Source organism: Jatropha curcas, chromosome 6, assembly GCF_041381405.1.
Source record: "Jatropha curcas cultivar XTBG-Jc1 chromosome 6, XTBG_Jcur_1.0, whole genome shotgun sequence".
In the NCBI taxonomy this organism is placed as follows: Eukaryota; Viridiplantae; Streptophyta; class Magnoliopsida; order Malpighiales; family Euphorbiaceae; genus Jatropha; species Jatropha curcas.
Window position 1 is genome coordinate 24,401,370 of NC_143156.1, and position 21,636 is coordinate 24,423,005.

The 21,636-nt window shown below is 29.6% G+C and overlaps 3 protein-coding genes across 4 annotated transcripts; all 3 read left to right on the forward strand.

Annotated features, from left to right (window-relative positions):
- The first annotated feature begins 10,424 nt into the window (after nucleotides 1-10,424).
- LOC149495769 (LOB domain-containing protein 1-like) lies at nucleotides 10,425-12,917 on the forward strand. Its single transcript, XM_089722549.1, has 2 exons — nucleotides 10,425-10,980; nucleotides 12,436-12,917. The coding sequence occupies exons 1-2, from the start codon at nucleotides 10,591-10,593 to the stop codon at nucleotides 12,763-12,765; spliced, it is 720 nt and encodes a 239-aa protein (XP_089578675.1). The 5' UTR covers nucleotides 10,425-10,590; the 3' UTR covers nucleotides 12,766-12,917.
- A 613-nt stretch (nucleotides 12,918-13,530) lies between these two features.
- Nucleotides 13,531-16,490, forward strand: LOC149495770 (transcriptional corepressor LEUNIG-like). 2 transcript variants are annotated; one of them, XM_089723519.1, is made up of 3 exons: nucleotides 13,531-14,104; nucleotides 14,999-15,289; nucleotides 15,441-16,490. In XM_089723519.1, exons 1-3 carry the CDS (start codon nucleotides 13,724-13,726, stop codon nucleotides 16,386-16,388), a joined length of 1,620 nt encoding a protein of 539 aa, XP_089579645.1. In that variant the 5' UTR covers nucleotides 13,531-13,723; the 3' UTR covers nucleotides 16,389-16,490. The 2 variants fall into 2 exon arrangements, with proteins under 2 accessions (XP_089579645.1, XP_089579644.1); XM_089723518.1 differs by having other exon boundaries at nucleotides 13,533-14,104; nucleotides 14,996-15,289.
- Nucleotides 16,491-18,082: 1,592 nt separating this feature from the next.
- Nucleotides 18,083-20,378, forward strand: LOC119369906 (transcriptional corepressor LEUNIG-like). The gene is made up of 2 exons (XM_089722548.1): nucleotides 18,083-18,541; nucleotides 19,087-20,378. Exons 1-2 carry the CDS (start codon nucleotides 18,173-18,175, stop codon nucleotides 20,347-20,349), a joined length of 1,632 nt encoding a protein of 543 aa, XP_089578674.1. The 5' UTR covers nucleotides 18,083-18,172; the 3' UTR covers nucleotides 20,350-20,378.
- Nucleotides 20,379-21,636: the final 1,258 nt, after the last annotated feature.

Below are 21,636 nucleotides of genomic sequence, written 5' to 3' on the forward strand. Positions count from 1 at the left end.
TCTTGCGGTTTATTTTCCAATCAGTATGGGCTGAATGTTAAAAAAATTATATTGAGATAGTAAATTTTTAGTGTTTCAGGCTTACTACGGGCCTCGGGGGCCTTAAACTTACCTGGGCCCTAGTGCCGGTCCGACCCATGGATTCGGGTCGTGACAGTACGAGATATGAAAATGTTTAAAAAAGGTAAGATATCCACAAGTTTAGAATATATTACACTAAATAAGTAATACATTAATATTTCAAATAAATAGATAATCATTTATAATAAATCATAAACATAAAATAAAAAAACACTAAATTTCTTATTTCAATGACACAAAAATAAATTAGAAAAAACACTTTATTTATATTGGTAAGAAAAAAAAAATCTTGGTTGATTAGCTTAGTGTATGAAGTAATTTCATATACCAGAAGCTAGGTTGCACGAACACAGGACACAAGATACACTAACGTATAAATATGAAAATTTTTAAAAAGTAGGACATTCACACGCTTAGGATAAATTATAGTAAATAAGTAATACATTAATATTTCAAATAAATAAATAATCATTTATAATAAATTTAAACGTAAAATAAAAAAAATTTAATTTCTTATTTCAATGACGCAAAAACAAAAGCACTTCATTTTCTATTGGTAATAAAAAAAACATTGGTTGATTAGCTTGGTGTATAAAGTAGTTTCATATATCAGGAGTTAGGTTGCACAGAAACGGACACGTATGGCATATAGGAATATACGCGATACGATAATTTTTAAAAAATGTAGAACATCCACACGCTTAGGGCACAATATCCTAAATAAGAAATACATTAATATTTCAAATAAATAAACAATTATTTATAATAAATCATAAAAATAAAATAAAAAATACTTAATTTCTTATTTTAGTGACACAAAAATAAATTAAAAAAACACTTCATTTTTATTGGTAATAAAAAAAATTGTTGGTTGATTGGCTTGATGTATGGAGTAATCTCATATACCAGGAGCTAGGTTGCATGAACACGGGATACGAGATACGGGAATGTATGGGTACAATAATTTTTTGAAAGTAGGACATTCATATGCTTAGTACACACTACCCCAAATAAGTAATACATTAATATTTCAAATAGATAAACAATCATTTATAATAAATTATAAATATAAAATAAAAAAATTTAATTTCTTATTTCAATGACACAAAAATAAATTAAAAAAAAATACTTCATTTTTTATTGTTAATAAAAACAAAATCTTAGTTAATTAGCTTAGTATATGGAGTAGTCTCATATACCAAGATTAATTAGCTTTGTATATGGAGTAGTCTCATATACCAAGATTTAGGTTGTACGGACACTGTACACGAGATATGAAAACTTACATGATATGATAATTTTTTTAAAAATAGAACATTCACACACTTGGGACACACTACATTAAATAAGTAATACATTGATATTTCAAATAAATAAACAATCATTTACAATAAATCATAAACATAAAATAAAAAATAATTAATTTCTTAATTCAATATAATTACTTAAATTCTCAAAATTATTATCACTATTGAAAAATACATTAATATGTGTATACATTTTTTTATGTAGGTCATACGATGTATGGTTTTTGCTATTGCATATCTTATAAAATGTTTCGCAAAATACTTAAGAAGACATATCTTAGCATTATAACTTTTAAGCATATCTCAGTGAAATACAATTTATCATTTTATTATATAATTTTACTATTTTTCAATGATGTTATAAAAGATTATTTCATCTTTTAATATTTTTCCGCGCATCGCACTGGTTCTAACACTGGTTACATTACTAAAGTTAACAACACAGAAATAGAAAAGCCACTAAAAATTACAAGTTTACATTAAAACAATAAATAATTACAGTAATTACAAAATAACTGAAATTAAAACCAAACAAATAAAAATTTTACTATATGATAACTAAAATTAATATTAGAAAAATAGAAAAATGTGAAACAAATAGTAGAAATATAATACTCATAGTAGATTGCTTCATAGAGAATTAGAATGAGAAAGCTTTCTTAGCATGGCTTTACATTTCTATATCTATACTTCTTAATGTAATTAGAGGCTAAATCATTAAAAAAACCCTCAAACTTTGCAAGTAGTTTTAATTGTACCGTATATCCAGCTTTTTTATCTTAATACCTTGAATTAATTTCAAATTTAGTTACAATAGCACCCTAATTTTAAATTGTACCCAATTCAATAAATAAAATATTTCATCCGTCTCATTTTGTCTGCTGGTTTGACAAAACACATATATTAAGAATTTAGTCAACAAAAATCATTTTGCCGTTTGTTACCCTAACTCATTAAAATATTAATAGAAGTCCTTCATTTAATGAACAATCATAAATGTTATTATGAGAAAGATAATTGTTTACATATCTAAATTTAGAAACCTTACAAATATTTTAGGACATCCAAAAAAGGAATGACAAGCAATAAAATGGGACGGAAGGATATTATTTTCGTTGGACATACATGATCAGGTTAACTAAAAACTCACCGTTTAGCAACATCCTAACTAGTATTTATTATGATTTTTTTTTAAAATTAGTAAAAGCTACGTAAAATGGTAAATTTTAGTTAGTTATAAGCATACAATATTTAGGTTTTTGTTTTGCCATTTTTTAAGCATGAAATTTTAGTTAGGGTTTATTGAAATTATAATTGAAATGACCTGAAAAATTATTTTCAAAAAATTTTCATTTAAAATTTTAATCATAAACTCTAACCAATGAAATTCGGCGGTAAATATTTTATTATTACCAAACCGGACCCATAAATCAGTTTTGATTTTTTAAAAACCATACGAAAAACCCAAAAATCATAGAATTAGACCAAACCGATTCGAATCGAACCGGAATGGTCTAGAAGCTCTAGATTTTTCCTTCCTTTTCTTTTTCTTTTCTTCTCCTTCTTCTTCCTCTATCGCGCGACAGCCTCTTCTCCTCTGTGCACTGCGTTTTCGGCCACCACCGACGAGAGCTAGGGTGGCGGTCGACCCTCCTTAAGGCGCTGGTCACTCCGCCGGTCTCCAGGCACGCGTAGCAAGCTCCGATCGGCGTGAATCGGGACTGTCTCCATTGACAGCACCTGCGCCTTCGATTTTTGGGCGAAATCTCGCCGTTCAGTCGATCTCAGATGACGGGAAGGGGCCAATCGACTCCTAATCACCTCCAGAGCATTTCCCCTCCACTGATTTGTGATTTCACTTGAGTTTTGAGGAACCACCATGAACGGCGGCGAGGGGCAGCTGTCGAGCGCGTTTCGGCCAACTAGAGGGCTGATCTCACTAAACTAACGCCGGAAATGGAATCCTTGGTGAATTTCGAGTCGAATGGTATGATAGTGGCAAATTTCTGGGCATGATCGATTCTCCGGCCACCGTAGACGGCGGATGCGGCGGTCCGTTGACCGGCCGGCGAGGATCCGGCGAGGCACCAAGAGACATATTCATCCTCTCCTCGCGTGGATTATGGATTCGTCGTCCGATTTTCAATCGTTATGCTCTAAGACTCAATTCGCAATTTTTGTATAAATTCCGAATTAATTAATTAATGAATTTGATTGAGTATTTAAGTAAATTAAATTGAATATTGTTAAATACATTTCATGAACATTAGTTGTAATTAGAAGATTTGATATTGAAATGAGAATTCTAAGCTAATGTTTAGTTATTTGGTAATTAGTTATAGAATACGTAACAATATTATTTGTTGGCTCAAGGGTCAATTTTATCTTGAGATTTTGATGATTATACAAAACAAATAAATTTAATATTCTTGTATGTGCTAATATTATTTTATGCAGAAATTATTGTTGAAATTATTGAAGAAATGAAGTTCCTACATCCCAAGATTTTTATTTGAAGACCATGAAGATTAATGAAGATATTTTCTATTGGTTAGTATTATAATAAGTCTTAGGAAATTATTGTAGGATAGAGAGTAAATAATTTTATAAGCACAAATCTATTTTATCTCTCTCAAAATTGTTTTGAAATGTTTTTGAATAAATTTATTAAGAGGATATAGCCAAAATCTTTACTCTTCACGTTTTTCCATCTAAAATATCTTTGGAGTAAATATTCTTGGTAGCTATTAAATGAAATTCTGCAAAAAGTATTTTCTAATCTAAAAAGCAGTTTCTGATTTAATACAGCTGTCTGTTTCTAATACAGCTGGCTGTTTCTGATATAAATGTTACACTGTTTTCTAAACTGAACCTTTCACCTTCAAACCTTGCATGTGTAAATATTAAATGTGGTCAAACAGCCCTTTTAATTGCAACCCATGCATTGCCTCGTTAGTTTAAAAACATCAGAAACTTCATTGCTCATTAAAGCAAAAATAATCTTAACGTTAACTTCAAAAGAGAATATCATCTTTTCATATAAAAACCATTTCCTCTTTTAAAAAGAACGGGTTTTGCAAAAGAGTATGAGTCTATTGTTTAAAGCTTAAATCTCTCAAAGCTCTCTCTTTAATCCCCCTATTTCTTTTCGTCTCTTTGCTTCAAGAAAAATTTTTAAGAGAAAAGAAAATTTATTAACAACATTTTCTGAAGAATAGTTCTGATATTTAAATCTGTTTTCTAAATTCGTTTTCTGTTCTTCCTGTGCTTATATTTGCATTTCTCTCTGTCTATATAGATTCTGTAATCTGTTGTAGACAGGCTCTTTATTTGAAAACTTTTGTGTAATAGCTTAGGTGAAAAGCTATGGTGTTACAGGTTATCAAGCGACCTTCTCCTTGTGTGAGATTCTAATGTCTTGATTTGAGTTTCTGATCTATGCAAAATCAGAAAGGGTTGAGGTTAACTAGAACCTTTGGAAATCTAGTGGGATAAAGGTTAGATCTAGGTGTTGATCTATTTTCTTGTATTGTTGGTTTGTCTCTTACCCTTGAAAAGAGATAACATAGTGGAGGATCTCAAGATGCGTCTTGGGGAGTGGATGTAGGCGAGTTAGTGCCGAACCACTATAAATCTCTGTGTTTATCTTCTTTTACTTTCTGAAGTTTTGCTTGATTATATTCTATTTACGCAACTGTTAATCTGTTTAGAAATGCGATGTTGTTAATGAGTTTCTGATTCTAATCGTGAATAAGCTTTATCTCTGTGGAACATTAGAACTATGGATTTCTGTATTGTGATTTTACCAAGTTCTAATCTATCCTTCTATATTCAGTGTAATTCACAATATGAATTATAATCAGTTTTCTAATCTTGCTTAAAGCTTTGTGAACCAGTTCTAAAATGCAATAACTGTTGTTTACAGAGTCTTTCTAAAATTGCATAAGATCTGTGAAGCTGTTCTAATCGCAATAGCTGTTCTTCACAGAATCTTTCTAAAATAGCAATAAACCTTGTGAAGCTATTCTAATCACAATAGCTATTCTTCACAGAGTCATTCTAAAATTGCTTAAGCTTTGTGAAGCTGTTCTAATCGCAATAGCTGTCCTTCACAGAGTTATTCTAAAATTGCTTAAGTTTTGTGAAGCAGTTCTAAATGCAATAATTGTTCTTCACAGAGTCTTTCTAATCGTGCAATAAGCTTTGAGAGGAAGTTCTAAACTTGATAACTAACTCTCACAAGTGCTTTCTAATTCCGCTGCAATAGAATTCTGATTTTTGTTTTTGAAAGTTAAATTTTTAGAAAACCCAATTCACCCCCCCTCTTGGGTTTGCCATATATAAACGGGACCCACATTATTGAAATATGATCGAAGGCTATTGTGACTTATTGATTAATTGGTTTGAAGTTCTTAAGTGCATATGTGTGTGTGTGGGTGTGATGGATGATGGAAGTAGCCTAAAGTTGTTGGGTTGTTTGGATTGACTACTCGATGAGTGGACTGTGTGAATTGAATGAATGAATGATTGATGAATAGGGTTATGGTGGATGGGATGAGTTGATGTGAATTTGCCCGATGGATGGGCTGTGTGTAGATTTGTGCGACATAAAATTTGGATAGTCTATTTTGTAGAGGAAATGCTGCCGAATTTTCGACAAAACACTTAATAAAGATCTAAATTAGTTGTATCCTTAATAGGTGGTAATGACTAGACTTTTAGTATTATTATTATTATTATTATTATTATTATTATTATTATTATAAGAATAATTACTTACCAAACAATTAGAAGCTTTATAAAAAAATTATAAATTAGAATAATAAAATAAATAAAGCAATGATACATATAAATATATGTATAATTTAGTTCGATGAGGTAAGATAAATAGCTATAGAGCATCAGAATTAATAAATGAATGCAAAGTATATCTATGGCATTAGGATTCTTACACAAAATTTTTCTTCTAGATGCTCGTAAAATTCCAGGATGGTGAGACAAAAGTTGGAAGGATGCAGTAGTAGAGATAGTCCTTTAAAGGACAATAAAGAACCGTGAGTAGTGTTATCCACCTGCATTTGCATCCATGCATTTATGGCTAAATGCTTATCATGCATTACCAATTAAATTGTTAATTTGTGTTGCATTATTTGTTGTTATTGGAAATGATTTGATTAGCTGTGATGTGCTTTATATTTGCTTTGCTTGTGTGGAGTTGGGATGAAGTGAGTCACCATGGGTTTGTGAGGACTGTCTATAAAATATGGATCCTGAATATGATGAAATTATGGAATTTGACCGTCGGCCAGGTATGGGAGATTGGCGGCCCCCGTGTGCACCTGATGATATGATATGGGTGATTCCCGATGATATGATATGGAAAACCATAGGGTGGCCTCCTGTTGGTATGAAAAAGAAAAGAGAGAATGAAAAAATAATGAGAGGGCTGGTCAAGTGAGGATTAGACCAGTCGGCCAGGTATGGGGGATCGGCTCCCTGGTGCACACGTTATGAGAGAATGGGCCATGTGGGAGGACGGCTCACCGAGGGTTTCGGTGATGCCACTGACTAATTTCCACGAGATGTGACTATATGAAGATGATAATAATTGCGATTGCTATTGTATTACCATTTGTGTGACAAATTGCATCATCATATAACTAGTTGGAGGACTAAATCGATTTATTTTAGCATATGGGTGATTGTGTGGGGTGAGAAGGTTATCTAACCCTACTCATTGAGTCTGACGCTCACCCCTGCCTCCTATTTTTTTTTCTAGGTAATAGGAAGAGAGAAAAGTCCTATGGATCCAACTGAGTCGAAATATTAAATATAGAAGACCGTTAATAGTTGTAATAATGATGTAAATGTAAAGGACTGTAAGTTATGGAGTTTCACAATTGTATTCCAAATGAGTTTTAATTGAATAATGAGAGTACATATATTGGTTATATGAATTGTACTTTTGATATATTGGTGAAATAAGTTGTTGGGCCTGAAGCTACAATTATAAATAGAATATGGGTTAACTAAGATAGGCTTACTACGGGCCTCGGATGCCTTAAGTCCATCCAAGTCCTAGTGCCGGTCCAGCCCATGGAGACGGGTCGTGACAAATATAAAAATAAGTTTTATTCATTACAGCATAATTTTATTTTAAGGGAAATAATTATTGTCAACATTATATAAATAAATAAAATATTTTATTTTTAATATGAATATATTATTTTTATTTTAATATTGAGTGCAATTTGAAATTTGGATACTATTATAACTAAAACTGAAGTTCATAATACTAAAAAAAGAAAGTTGAATTTAGAGTACAATTAAAATTATTCGCAAAATTTAGAGTTTTTTTAATGATTTAGCCATAATTAAATTTTCCTATATTCCACATAATTATTTTAATACTAAAATTGTCGTGTTTATTAGTGATAAGAATAAATTAAAAATAATTACACTTCTTAATTTTCTCAAAATAAAAAATTATTTCGGAGAAAATTTAAAAAAAAACATGGATAAAAAATAGATAGTGTCCAGTAAATTGTAATATAAGTAAAAAATAACTTTAAGATGTTTTCCACGTCCAGCATTTCTATTTATCTTTTTTGACAGAATTTTAAATTTTCTTTTACATTCTATTTTATTTATTACGTTTTGATTGGACCTTAATATTCCTAATCAATAGATATATTTATCTTTTTTGACAGAATTTTAAATTTTCTTTTACATTCTATTTTATTTATTGTGTTTTGATTGGACCTTAATATTCCTAATCAATAGATAAATAAATATATAATTACGTGGTTTGAAATTTTTGAATTTTTTTCTTATCTGTCTCCATATCTATTTAATTTAATAGTTTTTAATCTATCCATATATAATCTCATCACATTAAGAAATACAAACACTCTGAAAGTGGCGATTTCTACGGCAAGAACATCCTCTGCAATGGAACAATTTTCAGTTTTCAAGCGCAATCTGAAATTATTAGGTACTATAATAATATAAAAATCTCTCTTTCTTCTTTGTGGGTACATAATAAATAATTGTTTTTTTTTCACGCTTATTGCTTGTGAACTAAGAGTATCAAAATTGACATTGGTGACAATTCAATATGTCTAGATCTCTCCTTTTTTTTTTTTTTTTTTTTTTTTTTTTTTTTGTTTTGGTTTTTTCTTTTCATATTAAATAAATCTAGAAGGAATCCTGCGCTTTCTATTCCATATATTTATTTACATATTTATATTAAACTTGCACAATAATAACATGGCACCCTCTCCTAAAGCATTCTTTGTTTCCTTTTTTTTATCATTTTTTTTTTAATTTTCAAAACTTTTTAATCATTTATTTTTTCTACAGCAATTTAGATAATTATTGACAGATAATTATTATTTTAAAAAATTATTTTAATTGCACAAAACGTATCTCTTCGACTCTCTCTTTATTCTATATTTATATCCAATACTTTCAAATATTACATTTGATATGGATTCTCAATAAGATTGATATATACTTAACCCTATTTTTTGGGAATAGGATAGTGTTGATTTTGAAATTTTATTTGTTTTGAGTAGGGTTTCTCTCGGGTTACAGCGCAGATATAAAATCAGTTGCATTTTACTTCTCTGGTTACTTTGTTTACAATGCATGTGTCTTTTTAAGTACTTAACGTATTGAAGAGTTTATATATATACAATGAAGCTTTTTTTTTTCATTTCCTCTTTAGATCCTTTTGTTATGATTTTTGGCTATAAGAATTCTTAAAGTTTTTTATATTTTTTTTTTTTTTTGGACAATATATATATTCTAAAACCCTCAAGGATATTAAAATTTAAATTTCTGATTTTAGATACGAAGATTACTTTTAACAATTTTTAAATGGAATATATTTTATATATTTTATTTCTTTATTTATTTTTAGGTAATATATTTACAATTGAAACTGCTATTTTTAATCTTATCTATTTTTAAAAGGTTATATGTAATTAAAAATATCTGTTTTTTAAAAGTATTTATTTGAAATTAATAGATGTATATAAATAATACTTACTTTCATTCTTCTTTTTTTTTTTTTTTTTTTAAAACTCATCTTATCTATGTATCATCGACTTTTCATATATCTATTAAAATTTTTTCTTTTATTTTTCTATATATTTGATAGATATGTGTAGATAATTAGTACTTTAATCTTCTTTTCTTTTTTTAAAAAAGATTATCTATATTTATAACAATATCTAAGTGTCTTATCTATATTTTATATCAATCTACATGTATCTATATATTTGTATCAAGCTAAAAGCATACATAAAGTATTTTATAACTACGTTATTTCATTATTTATTCAACTTTTTTTTTTTAAAAAAAAATGGTATACACGTTGCTTCATCAATTTGAGCTCTACAAAAAATGATTGTGCAATAATAATCTTGGATATGATTTTGATGATGAGAAAGTATATGAACCTTTCAAAAATTTGAAATTAATTTAATAATTTTGGTTTGCTTTTTTTTTTTTTTTTTTTTTTTTGAGTTTTCAATTTGATTTTATTATATTTAATTGGAAAAAAAAATATAATTTATGGTACAATATAACAAAGAATCAATTTAAAATGTAAATTGGATAAGGGGTTGAAATTTGCAAAAAGAAGTTATTCAAGAGATTAACAATTAAAAACATGGTTCGCAATGTGCTCAAACAAATGGTTATTGTTTCATATCTTCTACTGATAAATTTAATTTGTATAATACTTATAAGTGTGTATATTCTCATTGTGTGGTAAGACAGGTTGCTCAGCATCCATTTCAATATAATTAAACTTTGAATTATTCAAAAGACAGTGATTTATATTTTAAAAAATGTTACATGTACTATATAATTAATAAATCATAAATTATAACGTATATTAATAAATTAACCTGCTTGTATTGCGCGAATCTTTACTTAATAATTAATAATCATCGAATATCAGCTGATAGAACATTATTTTTTATTTTTTTATTAACTTAATTAAAAATCTTAACTGTTAGCCAATATCAAGGTTCATAATAATTAAAAACAAAAAGAAAGAAAGAGGGAGGAGACATGGAAGGAGAGTAGCGCTTGCAAACAAGAATTGGAAAAAAGATATACCAACCATTGACTGACCCATTTTCTCTTCTCCCTTGCTCGCTTTCCCTTTGGATCTGAGTCTCTCTTTCAAATGGGAAACAATCCATTCTTATTTGCCCCTACAGATTCCTATTCTCAACCATCACCGTCATCTTCGTCATCACAGTCGCCGTTGCCATCACCATCGCCGTCATCTAATTCATGTTCTTCACGTCCATCTTCCGATTCTTCTCCAAGTCTAAATTCTCCTTTGCAGCCTTCTCGACAAAGTCTTCCTCAACTGCCTTCCCATACTTCTTCAAGTCATTTTGATCCGCCTTCTGCGGCTGTTGTCGAACCTTGTGCCGCATGCAAAATCCTTCGCCGGCGATGTACTGATAAGTGTTTTTTAGCTTCTTATTTTCCTTCAACTACTGAACAATATAAATTCAACATCATTGATAGTGTTTTCGGTGTTAGGAATGCGGTCAAGTTCTTGCAGGTATTTATGATTTAAATTACTCTTTAATTAGAAATAATTATATGTCAATTACATGTCGAATAAGTTATCTATCACAAATGTTTATTTATTTATTTAGAGATCCCTTATTTTCACGATCTCATTTATTAGGATCACAATTAAATTTATGAATAAATACTAAAGAGATTAAAATACCCTTAGCTAATTTCAGTATACTGCCTCTATTTGATAATAATTGTGATATTTGATAAAATAGTTTATTTTAAAATATTTATCACATTTATGGTTTGAAGCAGTAATAAATGCATTTTTTCTCATGATTACCCTTTGTACATGACTAATAATTACTATTTCAATTTAATAGTTTTCTTTTAAGAATAAGTATTAAATTAAGGGTAATATAGTCAATTTACTCAATAATTTATTGTAACTTATACAAATTTAATGGTTTTCTTATTATTAAAATAATTGTTTCTAAGATTCCTCCCATACACAGCATATATCATGCATTAATTCTCGATATATTTATTTTTGGAAAATGAATTAATATTGTTTTATTATTTTTCTTTTTAATTTTAGCTAAAGACAAGAGCGGACATTTGGTTGAATCAGGTTCAAATTTAATTAAATCGGAAAAATCAAACAGAACTGAAATGTTCATAAAATCAAATCAAATTGAATCAATTTGATTTTGGTTTGGACTGAAATGTATTTAAAATGTGTTTATTAAGCGGATAGGTTGCCTATAAATTAACCAGAGAGTTTGCTCAAAATCCTTGGTAGCATATTTTTCAATTCGTGAAACGGAATTTGTTTAATATATTGAGTTATGAATAAAATTATCAAAAGACTTAAACTCATCCCTTACTCAAACTCATTGTATATTGTAATCCTAATATTCTGTGTCCATCTTAAATCCGTTTATAACAATTTAATTTGCATTAATTGTGTTGGAGTGGATTATGTAATATACTCACTCCCTTCTTTACTTAGTTTTGTGAATATTTACATCACATTTAAATTTAATTAAATTTCAATATACTACTCCTGTTTCATAAAAATTATTACATTTAGAATTTCACGTCTCTTTAAAAACTATTAAGTTTGTTTAAGTTATAATAAATTATTGAGTAAATTAACTATATTATCTCTAATTTAATACTAATTCTGTAAGAAAATTAGTAAATTGAAGTAATAATTATTGGTCAAATACAAAAGGTAAACATGGAAAAAAAGATTTATTACTATTTGAAATCACAGATGTGATAAATATTTTGAAAACAACTATTTTTTTAATGTGACAAGTATTATAGAACAAAAGTAGTAATAATTAGTTACTTCTGCCAATTCACTTACTTTTTTCCCTCAAAAAAAATTTGACAAATGCTTTTATAATATTGTTTAGAATTTCAAATATAACATCAAGTAGGAATACTTCTAAGTTTTAACTCTGTTATTTCTTTTGGAATATTTTAGGGTCTCCCTGAGTGTCAAAGAGGAGATGCTGTAAGTAGTATGGTTTATGAAGCAAATGCAAGAATTAGAGACCCAGTTTATGGGTGTGTTGGTCAAATTTCCCTCCTTCAAAAACAAGTCGATGAACTTCAAGCTCAACTGGCCAAAGCACAGGCAGAGGTAGTGAACTTGCAATGCCAACAAGCCAATTTATTAGCTCTAATGTACATGGAAACGACAGAATCTAATAATCGTCAAGAACCCATATCTCAACAACCATCACGCAATCATGCAAGTGTTGTCCATTACTGGTTGAAATATATGAATTTACCTTTAAATAGAAGTACGTGAAGACGACTGCCTTGTCACTTCACTGTTATATTATATTATATATTGTTGGACAAAATAGTTTTATCCAAAGTTTTTGATAATCAAACAATTATGTGCTACTAATGATTTCAATTTAGCGTTCCTGATTAATAGATTACTTCTTAAGATCAGAAGGAGTTGATTTATAAGATACAGTCAAGAGAATCCATTTATACCAACAAAAATTGTGGATGACACTAGAGTTTCTCAGCCAACAATAGAGTGGAATGACAAGGAAGAAAGTAGCTCTCAACGATGAAGGTAAACTCCAAATTAATGTCATCCACAAATATAATAATAGAGTGAAAATTTTTTCTATTTTTTTAACTTGGTTTAATGTAGATAAAAAAATTAATAGGTAAACTCCAAATTAATGTATTAGGAGAAAATACGAATTTTCAAAAATAAAATGCCTCATTTTTTAATTGTTTGGGATTTAGAGTTATAAAATAAATTTAAGAAAAATATTTATTTTTATTACCATATTAATATTTCTTATGACCGTATTCCAATAAGTGATCATTAATGTAATTTACCATATATATGTGTGTTATTTCTATACGATTCAATTTATTTTCTTAAATTTATTTTATAACTCTAAATTCCAAACAATTGAAAAAATGAGGCATGTTTTTTTTTTTTTTTTTTTCAAAACAACGACGTTCATAAATGTCCCTGCAGTGCGTCTTTTTTGGTTGACATATCACATATATGATATGTCGGTGCAGCGCGTTCATGTTCGTGTGTCTCTGTATTGTCCTCTGTGTATTTCAGTATTTGTCCCTGCTCACACGGAGCTGTGCCTTAACGTGGTAATATTTCATACTTCAAATTTCAAAAGCATTAGCAGACCAAAATTAAAAAATAAAACACAGTACCATTGCATCTTCTCTCCCTCCCTCTCGCAACCTTTGTCTTTGGGTCTGACAATCTCTGTCAAATGGGTAACAACCCATTCTTATTTCCCTCTACAGTTTCCTATTCTCAACCATCGTTACCGTCGTCACCATCTTTTAATTCATACATACCATCTCCATCTCCATCTCTATCTTTTGATTCATACTCTCCATCTTCTCCAAGTCTAAATTCTCCTTTTCAATTTTATCAAAGTCTTCCCTCACCGCCTTCCCAAATTTCTTCAAACCATTTCGGTCCCCGTTCTGCGGATGCTGTTGGACCTTGCGCGGCCTGCACAATCCTTCACCGGCGATGCACAGATAAGTGTTATTTAGCTTCCTATTTTCCTCAGGGTGTTGAACCACACAATTTCACTGTCGTTGATAGCCTCTTTGGACTTAGCAATGTCGTAGAGTTCCTGCAGGTATGATTTTAATTACTCTTTAATCAGAAAATAATTATGTGCCATATATATATAATTTTCTATGAATGAAAAATGAATAGAACTGATTCAAAGAAAAAGGTATTGTTTTAATTTTATCAATATATATTATAAAAAAAAAAGTTTTTCATGTTCGAGTCAATAATGTCATGAATTATATCTATTTTATTTTTCTAAATTAGACATGTTGAAAAATTAGCATTATAAAGATTTATACTACATTAATACGTCTTAGCTTTTTACCTACTCCCATTCGATCACTACAGCGAGGAACAAGTCAAAATATATTTTCATATTTTTCATAATCTTCATAAATATTTTTCATAGGACATATTTATGGGATTCTGATATTATTGACCATTTGTGTTTCATATTGACTTAATTGAATATAATTTAAATAGTTGGAGACCAATTTGAAATGAATATTTTCAAACCGAGTTTATGGGAACACAAATAAAACCAATGAAAATTATGTGAGATCTATATAAATTTTTTACAATCTCCAATTTATTATACTATAGTCCACATTTATAGTTTTTAATTCAATTGAATCTTTTTAGGTTCTAACCATTTATACACGCTACTTTGCAAATTGGGTGGTAATAATCACAAACTTTGAAAAATATTAGGTGTAAGTGTAAATTTGAAATAAGTCGCAAAGTTAGAGAAAAATTTCAAAAGTCAATGGATCCACATACACATATGTTTATGTATTATTGGTTTGCTATTCGATGTAGGACATCCTACATGGAATCACCGCTTGTGTCAATTAGTTCTGGTTTAAATTTTGGGAACTGAATTAAATTTGCACGTAAAGAGCAGAAAAGGAAAAGTATTAGCACTAGTTTGATAATAATGTTGTTTATTTTGCAGCAGAATAGCAATTCTTTGTCTTACGTTCCACTATTATTGTTGTTGAGAGACACAAGTAAAGATGGAAGTCAACTCCAGGCAAATCCCAGCAAGATTAGCAATATTGCTTCAACTGGAACTCCAGTTAATATTAATGGCCAACCCATGCTTGCCAATTTTGAAAATTCAAAAGCTCATTCATACAATAGTTCTTCAAAGCCTCCAATGATGTTTGGAACTAATCACGCTGGCACTCTTACATCTCCAGTGAATAAGTTTGGGGATAATAATGATCTTGAATTTCAGGTTAATAAGGTAGATGAATCTCTAGAGGTTAATGTTAATCCAAGCGACAAAATTGTATATGATAGTAAAAGTTTCACATTTGCTCATTCATATAGCACTTCTTCAAAGCACTCTTACATCTGCAGCAAAGATTGGTGATAATAATGTTCTTCAATTGCAGGCTGATATGGAAGATGAATCTCTTAAGGGTAATGTTGCTCCTCAAGATGATACTGAAGGATTTACATTCGTTGAAGTAAATTCTGTTAGAGCAAGTGCAGATAAAGTAGTTTGTTGCGACTTCTCATCAGATGGAAAATTACTTGCCAGTGGTGGACATGATAAAAAGGTGGTATTGTGGGATACAGAAAGAGAAAATTTAAAGTCGAACACCATCCTTGAAGAACATTCATCACTGATTACAGATGTTCGTTTTAGTCCAAGTATGCCACAGCTCGCAACATCTTCATTCGATAAAACTGTCAAGGTCTGGGATACAAATGATCCCAATAAGTCAACATGCACATTTACAGGACATTCTACTCCTATCATGTCAATAGATTTCCACCCATTTAAGGATGATCTTATTTGCTCTTGCGATGCAGATAGTGAACTGCGTTACTGGAGTATTCAAAATGGTACTTGTCTAAAAATATCAAACGGTGGTACAGCCCAAATAAGATTTCAGCCGCGTCTAGGGAGGTATCTTGCTGCTGCTAATGAGAATGTTGTAAATATCTTTGACGTTGAGACACAGGCTCGTGTGAGTTCATTTCAGGGACATTATGAGCCAATTGACTCTTTATGTTGGGATCCTTCTGGACAGTATCTAGCGTCTGTAAGTGTGGACTCAGTTAGACTCTGGGGTCTCCAGTCAGGGAGTGTATTGAAATGTGTTCATGTCTTGAGTTGTGTTGGCAACAAATTTCAGTCCTGTATTTTCCATCCTACAGACCCTTCTTTGCTAGTCATTGGTGGTTACCAGTCCTTGGAGCTCTGGAATATGGCTGAGAAAAAGTCTATGACTCTGCCTGCTCATGAAGGATTAATTAGTGCCTTAGCTGTATCACCTTCGACAGAGTTGATTGCTTCTGCTAGCCATGATAAGTTTGTCAAGCTTTGGAAGTAACCTAATCATACAATACGCTTTTAATGTAAATCCATAATTCTCTTAGCAAAAAATTTTAGTACTTACAATATTAAAAAAGTTATTTTTTCGTTTTTGTTTTAATTTATATAGATGATAATTATGCTAATATTACTATCAGTTATTACAATGTTGCATTATTTTATTTTACTGTAAGTGAACATTAGAAGAGCTATAACTATAATTGATTATATAATAATTAATTTTATTGCAAGAGTATTTTATATATTAAAAATTTTATTTATATATAATTTTATTATATAAATATGTTAAAGTATATAATAGATTTTGATGGATAGCATGTGTCATAGCAGTTCAAATCTACGATAGATAGTTAATTTAATATTTATACATGTCCCAAATTCATTTGTTAATATTTAAAATTGCTGAAACTCTATGCTGAATTTGTTAATATTATTTTTAAATTGATTAATGATTTAATTAATTTAAATTATACAATACCCTTTACTGGTTATTTTTCAATTAATTATTTTAAAATTATTACCATTTTATATTTTTACCCTTATGCTATAAAAACAATCAACTCCAACATTTTACTAAGGTATTGCATCTAATTATATTTAATTATAAGCTAAATCATAAAAAAATCTCAAAATTTAAGCGTAGTTTTAATTGTAATTTAAATTTTTTTTTTTTTAATATTTTGAACTTCAACTTTAATTATAATAGCATCATAATTTCAAATTATACCAAATTTACTTAATAAAATATTATTTTCGTGAAACTCATATTATGTAGGATGATTTTAATGCTTAGAAATAAATATTTATTTATATAAATATTAAAATAAAAATAATATATTTATCTTTAAAATAAAATATTATTTATTTATTTATATAATATTGACAACAAGTAGTGATTCCTACAAATAAATTGACGTCACAACGAATAAAATTTAGTTTTATAAGAGATCTAATTTAAATATAATTTCAATAAATCAAAACTAAAATTTCATGCTTAAAAAATAGCAAAACAAAAAACTTAAACCCGAACTAAAAATCATGTTTAAAAACACAATAAAACAAAAAACTTCAATCATATTCTATGTTTATAATTAACTTAAGTATAAAGGAAACATATTTCCAAATTTGCGTTTAAATGGTATAGGTCCAACGAAAATAATATTTTATTCATTAAATTGGGTTTAATTAGAAATTATAATACTGTTGTAATTAAAGTTTAAATTCAGGGTATCAGCAGAAGAAAGTTAGATTTATAATACAATTAAAACTACTATGAGATTTTTTTTAATGATTTAGCCTCTATATTGTTATAATATTTGTTTAGAAGTATTCTAAAGATACGATATATCCATGCATTTTTATGGTCTGATATTATAATTTTTTAAATTATTAAGAAATAAAAATCATAGATTTAGAAATATTTTTCCTTCTCATTATTTGCAAGTATTAATGATAATTATATAAATATTATAATCAGTAAACCTTCTTAAATAAAATAATAATTGAATAAATTAATTTATAGCAAATTTATTAATATGGATGTTTTGGTCTTTCTATTAATTCTTTATTCTATTGATTCTATTATTTTTAGCGACTAAAAACATTAATATAATCTAGAATAAGAATTTAATTGCCCATTTCATCCCTCCTTCCCAACTAAAGGTAACCTTAGTTTTAAGATTCCATGCTTAAAAAGCATTAGCAAACAAAAATTTTAAGAAAGCACCACCATCTATTCCATTATTGACCCAGTTTCTCCTCTCTCGCTAACCCTAGCTTCAAATGGCAAAATACCCATTCGTATTTCCCTCTACGTTTTCCAATTCTCAATCATCAATTCCATCATCTTCTTCTTCTTCTCCGTCACCATCTTTTTATTCATCTTCTTCATATCCATCTTCTCCAAGTCTGACTTCCCCTTTTCAGCCTTCTCATCAAAGTCTTCCCTCACCGCCTTCCCAAAATTCTTCAAACCATTTCAGCTGGCCTTCTAAGGATGTTGTCGGACCTTGCGCCGCTTGCAAAATCCTTCGCCGGCAATGCACCGACAAGTGTTATTTAGCTTCCTATTTTCCTTCAACTACCGAACCACATAATTTCACTGTCGTTGGTAGTCTCTTCGGACTCAGCGATGTCCACGAGTTCCTGCAGGTATGATTTTAAATTACTCCTTAATTAGAAAACAGTTATATACCAAATTGAGTTCATCATTATCTATTTCTTGGTGCGTCTATTGGGACGGAATTATCATAATTTGAGCCCGATGCTGGCTAGATTCCATTGCAATGAATTTGTAAAATCTTGTGCAATTGATTTAGAATTTTACATTTTCTAGTTGGTATGATTGACTTTTGTTCTATGAGGTTGAAAAGTTAAACCAAATTTCATTTTTTATAAATGAATTCTACGTCTTCGAGTCATTTAACCAATTAAGGGTAGTGTGGCTTTGGAAAAATTCAAAGCTATACCTCAATGAAGCTATACCTCAATGAAGTTCAAATAAAATTTTGTTAATTTTAGTAGTATCAGATTGAATTTAGGAATCGAAATGAAAATAAATTGCAAGTTCATGTAGTACTTGACTCAATTAGTCCAATCTAGAATTAGTCTTTTTCAGAATGAAATTAAATTTGCACATCATGAGTTAAAGAAAAAGTGTTAACATTAGTTTGATCAAAATGTTGTCTATTTTGCAGCTGAACAGCAATTCTTCATATTACGTTCCACTATTATTGTTGTTGAGAGACACAAGTAAAGATGGAAATCAGCTCCAGGCAAATCCCAGCAACAATAGCAATATTGTTCCATATCGAACTAATGTTAATATTAATGGCAAACCCATGCTTGCCAATTCTGAAAACTCAAAAGCCCATTCATACAGTAGCTCTTCAAAGCCTCTAAATATGTTTGGAACTAATGATACAGGCGCTCTTACATCTCCAGCAAATCAGTTAGGGGGTAATAATAATAATAATCTTGTATTGCAGGCTGATATGGTGGGTCTAAATATGCTTGGGGGTAATGTTGATCAAAGTGATAAAGTTGCTCGTAAACATGATACTGAAGGGTTTACATTCATTGATGTAAATTCTGTTCGAGCAAGTGGATCCAAAGTACTTTGTTGCGACTTCTCATCAGATGGAAAATTGCTTGCCAGTGGTGGACATGATAAAACGGTGGTATTGTGGGATACAGCAAGAGAGAATTTAAAGTCGAAGACCATCCTTGAAGAACATTCATCGCTGATTACAGATGTTCGTTTTAGTCCAAGTATGCCACAGCTCGCAACATCTTCATTCGATAAGACTGTCAAGGTCTGGGATACAAATCATCCCAATAACTCAATACGCACATTTACAGGACATTCTACCCCTATCGTGTCAATAGATTTCCACCCATTTAAGGATGATCTTATTTGCTCTTGCGATGCAGATAGTGAACTGCGTTACTGGAGTATTCAAAATGGTACTTGTGTAAAAATATCAAAGGGTGTGACAACCCAAATAAGATTTCAGCCGCGTCTAGGGAGGTATCTTGCTGCTGCTAATGAGAATGTTGTAAATATATTTGACGTTGAGACAGAGGCTTGTGTGAATTCATTTTTGGGACATTATGAGCCAATTTACTCTTTATGTTGGGATCCTTCTGGAGAGTATCTAGCGTCTGTAAGTGGGGACTCAGTTAGACTCTGGTGTCTCCAGTCAGGGAGTGTATTGAAATGTGTTCATGCCTTGAGTTGTCCTGGCAACAAATTCCACTCCTGTGTTTTCCATCCTAATTACTCTTCTTTGCTAGTCATTGGTGGTTACCAGTGTTTGGGGCTTTGGAATATGGCTGAGAGCAGGACTATGACTCTTTTTGCTGCTCATGAAGGATTAATTAGTGCCTTAGCTGTATCACCTTTGACAAGCTTGATTGCTTCTGCTAGCCATGATAAGCTTATCAAACTTTGGAAGTAATATAAGCATCTCTCTAAGCATTTTTATAATTGTCATTTGACTATTTTCAACTTAAAAATCTTTTTTTTTTTTTTTTTGAATGCCAAAGGTAGAAATTTATTAATAATGGTTTGATTATTTGACTTCGAAGTCAATATGTGAGATCTTATCCCCGTCCAATCTGCAGGCTGGGCCGCACTGCCTTAGAAGCATAATTAATACCTTGTTATGATTAAAAATCACCAATGTTATAATTAAAAATCACCAATGAACTCCAACTCCTCCTTTAATGTAACTAAACTGAAAAAAAATCACCAATGTTATAATTAAAACATCTTCCTAGATCAAGCCATTGTTAGGTGAATTCTTCTCTTTCTTTTAATGTAATCAAACTAAAAGAATTCATCAATATTATAATTAAATCCCAAAATCAATCAATTATCATATCAAAGAATATTTCAAAAATGAATATTCAAAAACCTTTCTTTTTGCTATCAGATACCCGTCAAGGTCAACTCTATTACTGTCTCTTTAATTAAAAAATGGAATAAATCTCAATTTTCCCCCTAAATTTAAAAGTAATATACAATTTACCTACAAATTAACTTTTTATAGAATTTACAGTTAAAATTGCATTAGAACAAAAAGCGTATTTTTTTTTAAAAGTAATGTTTTATATTTTAACTAATAAAATTATTTTAAAAGTTTAAAATTAGGAAAGAAACGTATAAAATTAGAAAATTTTTTGATAATATTGAAACATTTGATTACAAAAGTATTTATTATTTTCTGGTTTCATTATTTTTTAATTTTATTTATTTAGATTCAATGTTTAATTATTTTTAATTACTTATGATTTACATCAAATAATTTATTTTTTTATAAAAAATCGAGCATTTTGCATTTTTTGGGGTCCTTTATTAGTGTCTTTTCTTCAACAAGACATGTATGAGGTCAAAATTAACAAGAAAAAAATAAGTTTAAAGTATTGACTCACAAAGTCAAAAGAAGTGACCAAAATTGAAAACAAACTCCAAAGTTTAGGTTTTTTATTTTTATTTTTATTTATTATTATTTTTTTAATCATTAGGCCTTTTTTGATATAATTATGCGGTATGTCCATGTGGTTTTGAGATGGTAATATGTGGATCTCACTAACAACCATGTCAAGCGAGCTTCTAACACTTCTTGAAAGGAGGCTATTGTTGCTACAAAAACTAAGTTCAATGCTGTAATTGATAAAATTTAAAAACAAAAGGGCCAAAATTGAAAAAAACTTATAAGTTTAGGCTTTTTTGAAGTCATTAA

Coding starts and splice junctions, on each gene's coding strand:
- LOC119369906 (XM_089722548.1), top strand. CDS start 18,173: ATGGCAAAATACCCATTCGTATTTCCCTCTACGTTTTCCAATTCTCAA. Junction 18,542..19,086: donor ATGTCCACGAGTTCCTGCAG/GTATGATTTTAA, acceptor TCTATTTTGCAG/CTGAACAGCAATTCTTCATA.
- LOC149495769 (XM_089722549.1), top strand. CDS start 10,591: ATGGGAAACAATCCATTCTTATTTGCCCCTACAGATTCCTATTCTCAA. Junction 10,981..12,435: donor ATGCGGTCAAGTTCTTGCAG/GTATTTATGATT, acceptor GGAATATTTTAG/GGTCTCCCTGAGTGTCAAAG.
- LOC149495770 (XM_089723518.1), top strand. CDS start 13,724: ATGGGTAACAACCCATTCTTATTTCCCTCTACAGTTTCCTATTCTCAA. Junction 14,105..14,995: donor ATGTCGTAGAGTTCCTGCAG/GTATGATTTTAA, acceptor TTTATTTTGCAG/CAGAATAGCAATTCTTTGTC. Junction 15,290..15,440: donor TTGAATTTCAGGTTAATAAG/GTAGATGAATCT, acceptor CTTCAATTGCAG/GCTGATATGGAAGATGAATC.